The 11,012-nt window shown below is 40.2% G+C and overlaps 1 protein-coding gene across 4 annotated transcripts in view; it reads right to left on the bottom strand.

The window, feature by feature from the left end:
- The window catches only part of DENND4C (DENN domain containing 4C), a 137,717-nt gene that overhangs the window by 30,179 nt on the left and 96,526 nt on the right, over window positions 1-11,012 (bottom strand). For 3 of the 4 annotated variants that reach the window (XM_019517508.1, XM_019517510.1, XM_019517511.1), the window contains exons 16-21: window positions 8,818-8,946; window positions 7,838-7,982; window positions 7,342-7,488; window positions 4,861-4,983; window positions 3,122-3,265; window positions 336-1,489 (exon numbers count right to left, since the gene is read on the bottom strand). In XM_019517508.1, coding sequence (XP_019373053.1) covers window positions 336-1,489; window positions 3,122-3,265; window positions 4,861-4,983; window positions 7,342-7,488; window positions 7,838-7,982; window positions 8,818-8,946 — 1,842 coding nt within the window. The remainder of the gene's footprint in view (window positions 1-335; window positions 1,490-3,121; window positions 3,266-4,860; window positions 4,984-7,341; window positions 7,489-7,837; window positions 7,983-8,817; window positions 8,947-11,012) is intronic. The other variant, XM_019517509.1, reaches the window with a different exon arrangement.

Raw genomic sequence — 11,012 nt, forward strand, 5'->3', positions numbered from 1 at the left:
AAGAATCTGCATAAATTGAGGGAAACCTGTACTGCATCAAGTAAACTTCTAATATAGTTTGTGCTCTGGTTTCATGATGCTTTCTGATAAGTGATGCAAGTTAAATATTACTAACAGTGGCTGAAGATAAGCCAAAATGTTCTCTCTCAGTTGTTTAAGAACATTTAAAACACATTTTCACTAAATCAGAAACAAGCAAACAACTCCCCCCAAACCCAAGCAAATACAAAACAGCCCCCTAAATAAGAGCCATAACACAAAAAATATACAAGAAATAAAAAGGACAGCCCTCCCCCCCAAATCTACAACAATAACACATAAGAATATATACTTGCCTCATCTTCTGCGTAGTTGTAGGCTGAGGTTACAGCTCCCCACATCTTACTGGCTACGTTAGCTGCTTGTTTCATGCCTGACTTCAGAACGTCTATTTTCGGTCCAGAAAGTATGTTATCTAACTTCAGACTGGATAAAGTCGTAACCACAGACCCCAGTGAGCCATGCTGAGGAGAATGACCCAGCCCCGTTACAGATGAAGACCGTTCCTTCTGCGCTCGTGAACGGGACGGTTGTTTTGGTCGCCCAGCAAAGGTTTTGGACCTGGAAACTGAAGGGCTCTTCCTACTTTCATGTTGATCTGGAACTGGTGGAATGGAATCTGAAGGTAGGCTTGATCTCTTGTCTTGGGAGTGATCAAGTGTACTAGATACTGTTGTTTTTCTGCTCTCTTCCTTGTGTAACTCCATGCTGGGAAATTTGCTACCAACAGGGCTTTTAAGGTTCATGTAGCTTTCTATTTCATCAGCCAGATAACGCGATACAACTGGTGTCGTCTTTTCCTCAGTCTCTGAGCATTTTGGCTCTATGCTTTCAGTAGCCAGCAGAGACAAAGGATCCGAGCCCACTTCAACATCTTCCCTTTCTACAGGCTTAACAACTCCATACAAGCTATTCCTTTTATTCACTGCATCTTTGGGTTCCATTTTCCCATTTGTGGACTGATTACCAGCCAGCAGTTTGGTAAGGTGGTTTTCTGCTTTGTCTGCATTGTCATCACTTCCATTCTCAAGGTGTTCTGGCCCTTCCTCAGGCTCCTCCATCACTGGTGATGACCTATGTTCCAATTCCCAAGTACCTTTATTCATATGAGTCCTATTACCACTCAGCCCAGGGACCTGCTGGTCACCCATACTGTCAAAGTTAAGGGATTTAACAGTATGTGTAGGTGATATTTTGGTCCCAGATAAAGCAGCTGTGAGAATCTTGGCATCTGCTCCCATCATTATTGCAATTTCACTAGAAATCAAGTCCAAACTGCTTTTCTTCAACAGCATACCTGCTCTGCTTTCACTGCTAAAACTGCAGCTCCTCTCTGAAAAAAGTTTCTGTCTCTTTTGTCCTTTTTCACTTGTTTTCCTGGGAGAAGCATCATCAAAGACTGAATCTTCAATGGAATCCTGAGCCATGAAGAGTAGGGTAGATGCAGTTCCTAAAAAGAAAGCAGGTGGCTATTAACATGATATCCCATTACCACCAACACGGACTGAAACTAGTCTTCTAAGGCCCTTGCCAGATTTGCAGGTAAAGGCACAATAGGATCTAATGCACAATCCATACACTCATGCTTCCTGCCATGACACATGTGCATGGCAGGAGGTGTGATGGACTACACATTAGATCTCATCATTCCTTTTTGCCAGTACATGGTGCACCCCCACAGCTGGGAGCCCAGATCAGTTGGTGGGGCTTCCAGCCATGGGAGGACATCCTGTGCCCCCATGCTGGGAGCCACATCAGCTGCAGGCTCCCAACCTCAGTGGTGCATGGTCTGTCTCCGTGGTTGGGAGCTCCCAGCTGTAGGGGTGGTGCACCTGGCCACAAGTTTGATTAATGTTGTCATAGGAACCAGTCACAAAGTTATTATACATTTTTTGTGGAACAATATTGTGGCTTATTCCTTGCTTTATGATGCCGTTAACTGTTTTAATGTGTAGCCACGTTACAACTTAAGGTGTGACATTTCAAGTGTAACATGTGGCAGGGGCCCAAGTAAAAGTCAGATTGTCTGCACTATTTTCAACATTTTACAAGTTTCCTAATGAAAAAGTAGTAAGTCTACTTGAGAGCAACCCTGCAAAGATAATGTTGAGTCACAAGATATCTGTGGAAAGATTAAAATTATTGCTTTGTTTAGTATTAGTCTGAATAGCACCCTCAGACCCAGAGCAAAGATGGGAATTTGTCACTTTCTCTCTCCCCCAAATTCAAGAACCCATTTCATGCTCCTTGGATAATATTTTTCCCCACAAACAAGATCATCCTTCTGCTCAGTTTTTTGCCAACATCTACACTTTTTTTGCATTTCCTGTGGCACTGCTTCTAGGACAGCACTGTACAGCCATAGCAACAGTTCTGTGGTACATTTAAGTTCTACATGTGCTCAGTGCATGTCAGCAAGAGCAGAATGCACACCTGTACAGACTAGCCTGTCATATCTACAGGGTGATACTTCAGGATTGGCCTGTCAGATACTAATAATGAGATTCCCAGAGCCATTCCAGTTCCTCCTAGGGCAGCCCTTGGTTTAGTTTATGCCTGAAGCTACTTTTGCAATGCAAGCACCAAGTCTGAACACTGCTAAAGTACCTTCTACCTAAATTATGATATCCACAAATACTACTTATCACTCAAATCATCTTATCATTGCTTAACAAACTTTGTAATTTTGTTTCATCAGATTCCATCAGGTGACAAAACTGTTTAGATCTGGGTGTCTCAGACTCACACTGGTTCCATCCTCTTTTCTAAAAGTCACCAGTTTCCTTACTCATCACATGAGGTAAGAGTGCAGCAGCAGAAGGTAGTAAGACTATATGAGATACTATGCTTGGTGCCTACATAGTGATTCCTAGGCATAAAATCTCCTAATTAACAAGGGAAATCAAATATATACTCCATTCTATACAGCCAATCAGTGGCAGAACCAGTAATCCCTTTGAATTCTGACTGCCCTGCCCTCTCCCTAGGACCACCTTGTCAGGTTTCAAGTACGTTGTATATCTCATGGGAAACATCGGCAAGCAACACGAATCATTATGAACAATGCACTCCAGTGACTTACCACCACTGCTTTTTCTGCCAGTGCCATCAAAAATGCCAGATGGAACTTTCACAATACTGTTTCCCCAGATGGGTGGCTCTGTCATACTGTGAAGTTCTGTATTCAGCTGCTGCTTTTCACCAGAGTCATCCGCAACACAGACCTCTAAGAAATGAAAAGCTCAGTTTTCATTATTCTGCCTAAGCAAATAGCTTGATCTGTATTGATTGGGGTGATACACTTTAGACAAACTGTTCCCTCCCTAACACACTACCTATGAATTCAGTCTTGTTCACGAAAGATGCTGACACTCAGCACTATATTGGAAGTGCTCAGCAGTCTGCAGGACTGGGTTCTATAAAAGCTGTTTTTTAATCATAATTTTCCGCATGTGAAAGAAATACTACAGGACACTAGGTGCATAAACATTTTCACACTTTTGTGCATGGATTTATTTAAATGGGTATATGTTAAAAATGGTACTGGCTGCTTCACAGCCAAGAATGCACACAAGTTTTGGACCACTTACATTCTATGCACTGGAACAAAGAAAAAAGTTAATATGTTTCTTCCAGGAGAATTTCTAAAGTAAACTAATAACAGGACCCATAAAAATAATGAACACACAAAGTATTTAGGGTTTTCTCTCATTATTGTCCTTTGGTATTACTGCTCATAGCTTAGGCAAGAACAACCATGATTCAAAGGAACAATGATACAACTCAACTAAAATACCCAAGTGTGACATGAAAACACTCCTACCACTAAGCCAATCATGGTAGGCTTCAACCAGATACACAAACTTATGCACAAGAGAAGAAGCTAGTGAAAGTAGCATTATAAGACAAGGAGCTAGTGAGAAGCATTATCACAATTAACCACTAAGTCACTTTGTGGTAGCTTTGTTATTTATATTATGACAACACTACATCTTCCAAGGGAGATTTAGGCTCACAAAGAGATACATATTAAGAGGCAGGCTCTGCACTTACAAAGCTAAATCTAAATGAACTAGGCTGACACGGGATATGAAGAACAAGAAAAAGTGAGTGTGTACAGATGTACTAAGGTGACTTAAAATAAGGGGTGGCTATACATGAGCAGGAAAGCTGCTCTGAAGCACTGGAATTCCAGCATGTTGAAGCAGGCTCAATTAATCGAATCTGCTGGCAATTACTGTGCTCCAGCAGCCTCCTGTGTCTTGTGTTTCAGCATCCTCATGCTTAAAAATGGCAGCGAGGACACTTGAACTAAAGCTTGTCAAATGAGCTTTAGTTCAAGTGCCCCTCCACCATTTTTAAGAGTGAGGACATTGATAAATGAGATGCAGTGGTGCTTTAATTAGACTGGCTTTCAGAGCCGCTCTAATTCAAGCACAGTCCCCCACACCCCTGAAGCATGTGTAAAAGTGCCCAAGGAGACTTACAATAAGCCACACTGGAGCACACACATGTACACCTCTATGCTTGTAGCCATCTTGTGAGCTAAGTCAACTTAACTAATGTGACTCAAATAATGCACCTTATTATCTTGCGCCGCATTTAAGTTTACTCTGCTACACATACGTGTGTATGCTTCAACCGTTCAATCGGCTTAACTGTCAGAAAGTTAGTATGTGTGTATGCACCCAGTGAGCCAAGAAACAACAGTTTGTAAACCACAATAGTAATTGTGTGGCAACCAGTCTAGGGAATTTTAAGTGATTACATGGCTTTGTAAAAGGTAAAAGAAACCTTCAGTAAAAAAACTAAACACTTAACCTTTTGTCAAGTCTTCAGTTTTAGAAAATTTTTTTCCCATTAGTGTCCCATTTGTACGAAGCCTATATCCATCCTCCCGTACAAGTTCATCCTTGGATCCATACCCCTGGTCTGACTGACCACCTGGGAAAGGAATACAAATAGTCTAACAGGTTTCCATTTTTAAATTTGCAGATCTGTTGCACATGCTATTATTTTAGAAAATATTTTAGAGCAAGTCTACAACAAGGTTTTGAAAAAAAGTTTCAGATTAAGAAGATCATCTAATGCACACACAGAATATTAAACTTTGCGACAGTGAAAGAATGACAGTAGGGACAGAAATACAAAAACCTACTTTAACAGTCTAATTGCAACATTACACTACAGTTCATCCCCACTGGTAGCCTTTGGTAGGCACAGTCTCAATGGACGAGGGACTAAATTTCACATAAACCAGGAAAATTACTACTGAATTCCCTCTGCTCATTCATCTTTCTTCTCTCCTGGGAAAAAGTAATATTTCATACCATTGTTAGGTAAGATATTTGCATAAATTCAGAAATACTATACTGTTAACTTCCATTAGTGAATGCAGCTCTTAATCTGCCTAAGCTACTTTGAATTTTTTTGCTCCACTGATTTAGTTTAAACAACTTGACAAAACAAAGAAAATAGACTTTCAAATAGAATAAAAAGGAGCCTTTTATCTCTCTCTCACAATTCCCATTTTATTACTTAATTGCTTATTAACTATAAGCTAGTGAACATAGACAAATTGGTAACTCACTCAACCTTCTGACTCCATAAAGAATCTGTACTCTGTCAGAACATAAACCATTATAAAAGATCATATATGGGGCTTAGTCCACAGAGCAGTATACAGCATGCTAAGACCCATTTCCTCTATCTACCAAAAATTCTCTCTTTAAGTATGTAAAAAAATGGAAATACAATGTAACCACTGTCAAATGCCAAACCTAATAAGTTTAATATCACTTCCCAAAAGTTAAAGCCAAATGATAAGTGTTTTGCACCCTAGATGAGAGAGAGTTAGCTGGGCAGATATAAAAGACTACAGCTATCTCTTTATCTCCTTAGAGTATACATGCAAAGTAAGACTAAATTAGATAGAGATGCTTAACCAGTTAACAATGCATTTGGTTACAGCTGTAAGCAATTTATTAAAAACATTTTGACAAAACATTTGACCGTTATTTTCTCCTATCATTACTTTAACCGTGTAGAAGCCTCTCCCCCTCCTTTGACCAATAGTGAAAATACCCTATCAATAAATGGAAATTTACCTGCATCAGTAACATTCAAAGGGAGTATTAATGCACGCGTGTATCGAAGGCTTCCCGCCATATAAGTCTGCACCCCACACCATGATAGCCAAGGACAAATGCAGCACCAAGAGACAGCAGAGAGCAAGAAGCAAAGTAAAAGAGCAGGAAGAAGGAAAGTTCAGTCATCTAGACAAGCACATCAGATGAAACAGGAATTAGACTTACAGTACTCTTTAAAAGCAGCATTCAAGATATTAAAGTGAAAGGTATGCAACAACCACTGACATCATAAGATTTGTGGTGCATGAATATATAGGAAGTTTAGTTGAGAGACTGTACACAAGTGGAATATAATCAGATCTACAGTAGATAAGAACAGTGAACTCCTTCCTAACACCTCTAACAATTTCTTTGAAGTACACTATTTTACTCTGATTTTTAAGAGTGCAATTTTGGTGCAGACCTAGTCAATCATTTTCCCATTACCAGGTCTCTCCCACAGACTATGTATGGCAGGCTTGATTCATTTCCACTTTTTATTCCCAAATTTTGCAAGTCCTGGTACCTGTTTGCAAAGGGTAATTTGAAAAAACGTGCAATAGTAATTAGTGTGCACACTAAATTCAAGAAATGCAATTACTTCTACCAATTATTATTAAGGACCATAACTGTAAGCCATTATGTTCAAATTATGTATGTGAGCAACTTTTGCACCCTTATTTGTAAGCACAAATGAGTAAAACAAACTGCATGTAAACTCATATAAACTATCACTTCGGTACACAAGTAAGAGCAGGCATAAACTGTAAACGCCTCTGAGGAGAGGGCTGTGAGACTTCTCAAAATCTGGCAAAAATCAAGATATGACTGCTTTATCAGTGGTACGTATCAAGTGGTATCAAATAAAGATATGTTTATCAGTGGTACAATTACAAAAAAAAAGTTCTAAAAGTTAGTGTTTTTGCCATGGTTTGTTCTACACTAAGGATGGAGCACAGAAATGTAAAGAAAGTATCATTCAGCAATAGTACATTTTTTCTTCTTCTTCAAGTATATTACTTCATCAACAGTAAAGTGATTCAGCCATTCATAATATCACACAGCCTCAGAAGGAAGGAGAAAATGTTTAAAGGGGGAAAAATATAGCAGGAGATTGGAGAAGTGTTTGTTGATGGTGGGATTGTTAGTAGTCAATTCCAACATAATCTAGTACCTGTGCTACAGTGATTATCAATGGAATCAAGCCTGACTAAGTTTCTGACGAAGAGTGTGTGCTCCCCACTGTTAGCATCATTAGAACTATCCACGCTACCATGGCTCACCGTGTCCCCATCACTTCCACCCATGGCATTCCGTGGAACTAGAGACATGAAAGAAAGCTGGTCAGTAGGGGAGAATTTGAAAACTGATGAAACTTGAAATAAACCTAACCTCTTCAGACCACAAATTACTTACAGTCACATGAATACAACATAGATATGAAATAAGTCAAGACATTTTAGTCTTATTTTAGTCTTCAATCCTCATGCCACCTTAGATACCAGTTTAGGAACAGGCCATTTTTAATGCACTTCAGCCCAGCTCTCATTTGAGAGAATTTAGAAAATGCATACATCCAGTATCATATATTGCTGGCTGCCATCAACTTAGCACATGCCTTACTCTAGTTCTGCAGAAGTGGCCCATTTCAATCACTATGCATATATTACCTGGTATCACCGGGACCTGTGAACTCCGTGTTGCTTTTTTTAGGCACTGCCTAAATCGTGCCATGCCACGGACCACATTCCGTACCTTTGTCCACAGAAATATACCACTGCGGTTACTGCTGGGCCATGGGCTCTCCAGAACTGCCTACAGAAAGAAAGGCATTGTGGTAACAACTGCTTTGCCAATACATTTTCCTTTTTAATCTCTGAAATGAAAACAGTAGTGATTTAAGAGGAAAAGAAGAAACATTCAGGCTTGCTTTTGTTTTTTCCTTTTTAGGAGCCCATGCCCCTGAAACATATCGTTTAAATTACATTCTAAGATAAATGTTTCTTATTTATAATTTTTTTGGGGGGGAAGGGGTAGGAGAAGAGGGTTCCAGTAAAATCTCTGCTCCCATTAGCATTAGTTGGAGGAGTTTAGCTGTACGTGGCAATTCCCTCTGAGCTTGTGTGCAGCTTTTGAAGTCTCATACCTGTGCCCTTTAGATTAACAAAGATTAGTAATTTAAATTGCTTGCCACAAAGTTCAGTCAGCAGACTGGTGTCTATAAAACTGCAAACCAATTTTACACTGTAATGTTACGAGGAAAGGGGAGGGAGATTACTCCACCATACCTTAATCCCACCTTCTTTAATGTTTTCATTCTTTTATTTACTGCCATATCCCCACCCCACCCCCCCACACACACTGTTGTAAAGTACTGAAGTTGTACATTTCACTAGAATAAGCTAGACAGAGAAATGTAAAACATATTTACATAGAAATACAGAATTTTCTTCAAATTAAAAATGTATGATGCTGTGGAAATAAACTAAGTGCACCCAGCAGATATTTTTGAGGTAGCCAGACAATGAACAGAACAAAAAAAAAAATCTAAATGAAGATTTCTCAAAACCTACCTCCAGGATGCACTACAGGAAGAGAAGGCAGCAGCAACTAAGACTGCTTATATCCTTTCCATCAAGAGTTCCCTTACCTTGTTATAATAACCATAGGTGATCGCATTTGGTTGTATTCCAGCATTTTTCATTTCAAAAAGGACTCTCACTGCCTGAACAGGATGGCCCCAAAGTCCGCACAGCTGCATTACAACTCTATAGCATACCTGGTAAGATTGAGAAATTCATTACCTGACCAATTTTGAGGGACATTTTTAAGGAAATTACCCCCCCCCCCAATGAACTAGGTAACAATTGTTAAAATCTGAGAGAGAGGGGGGAAAAGCAGACAAGCAGCTACTCAGTGCATAATCCTTAACAGCCAGGAGAGGGAGCACAAGGTAATGAGTAGGATGCAAAGTCTCACTGATATGAAGATTCACATTGTTAAGGAAAGCAACATGTGTTCCACTAGGTTAACCAGTCTGATAAACAAAAAACACAAGTTTCAGTATATTTCCAAGTTTAAGGCTACAGCTGAAACAAAAGAGAGTAACACACATGCACAATTACTTAACTGCTCATCCTTTACTTCAGTACAGCTTCCAACTTAATATAATGCATCTTTTTTCATTGTGTGTTACCCGTCTTCCTGAAATTTAACACCTTTACAATACATGGGCAAAAAAGCCATTTTTTAGCCCACAGACTCAACCCAATCAAGAAGAGTCACATCCTAAAAGCATGTCCCTTCACTAAAATGATGTACAGAAGCTATTCTGGAACACTGCTAATTCTTGCTAAACGTACAGACTACCAAGCAGTGTTACAGAGCCACCGAGTTGTAAGGCAGGATAGATTTAGTGACCTCAGAGAAATCAGTAAAAATAGAAGCTTTAAAAACACCAGCATTTACTTGGGGTAAGTACAACCTAACAAAACCCTCATTGCATAAAAAACTTGCAAAACACAAAGCAAAATAAAACCAATAAGATTGATTTTCAGGGAAAAAGTAGTCTGAAAGGTGAAAGAGGTTCATATTTACACTGAATGTCAAACAAGGAGTGAAAATAGAGCAAACTTAGCACATGCCCCACTCTAGTTCTGGCAAGGTAAGATAATAAATTGAGAGCAGTAGAGACTGAAGCCCTCCACATAGTGCAAATTTTCCCACATTGCCAGAAGAGTATCTCAACCTAATCTGTAGGATGAGAAGTCCAGTCCCATCCACTATTTGGTTCATTTTAGGAGGCGCAAGTGAGGTGGCCAGTAAACATCAACTATATGAATAATTTTGGGCAATATAGACACTTTCCTCACAGGGACTGTATTGAGATGGTTACTCATTTCATATTGAACAAAACAGTAGTAGATGACAACGGTGCTATTGAGCCAAGCTGAATCAGACACACATCTACAGATGAAAGACTTTAAATAAACAAGGGTAATTTTCAATACATCAAAATATGTACTTTAACAATTTTATAGCCATGTCTGCTACATGCCCGGTTCACTCTTCCCTTTGTTTATTGGGGAAGAAAAAATGCAACATTTATGTTTACTGAGAATAACTCAATAGAAACAAGGTTGAAATAATTTTGTTTTAAAAAGGTACCTCAAACGTTTTGGGGATAAAATTAAAAAACCCTTAATTATATAAGCAGTACAGCAGAGTTGCCCCAAAAGGAGTTTGAGATGCTGCAAGATGCACGCTGGGATCATAAAAATTTTCCCTGTGGTGCATATTTGCAGTGCAGGCTCAAAATTTGATACCTGGATATCTAGGTATCAAAATAAAACATGGGGAAAAAAAGCAGGGCAAGGGCATGGCCCCTAACCATGCCAGTCCTCCAGAGAAATGCTCTGGTTTCTGGCCAGAGTGTCTCTATGGTGCTCCTCCTGCTGTCCCAGCACATGGGTCATTAACCCTTAGCATGCTGTGTCAAGCAGAAGTGTGGGAAGGATCACGACCTGGCCACTGTCATGTGTAAGTAGGGATGTGGGTAAGTTTATGGGTGTGGGTGGGTGTGAGGAGTGGCGGGGGGGCGGGTTGAGGGAAGTGAGGAGTCAGTGAGGCTGATGTGCAGTCTATGGGTGGGTTTGTGGAGGGGCTCGAGCGAGGGCTGCCACACAAATGCCCCCCCCCCAAACCCCTCCACAAATCACACGGCAGGACCCGGTCTGGTGAGGCCCACTAATGTGCCTTGCACAGGACCAGGTGTGGCTCCTATGCGAAGGAGCACGAGCTATGCAGCCTGGGCCAGGCCGTGTTGGCCAGATGCATCTTCCACGA

Source organism: Gavialis gangeticus, unplaced genomic scaffold, assembly GCF_001723915.1.
Source record: "Gavialis gangeticus isolate Ggan-Ray unplaced genomic scaffold, GavGan_comp1, whole genome shotgun sequence".
NCBI lineage: Eukaryota > Metazoa > Chordata > Crocodylia > Gavialidae > Gavialis > Gavialis gangeticus.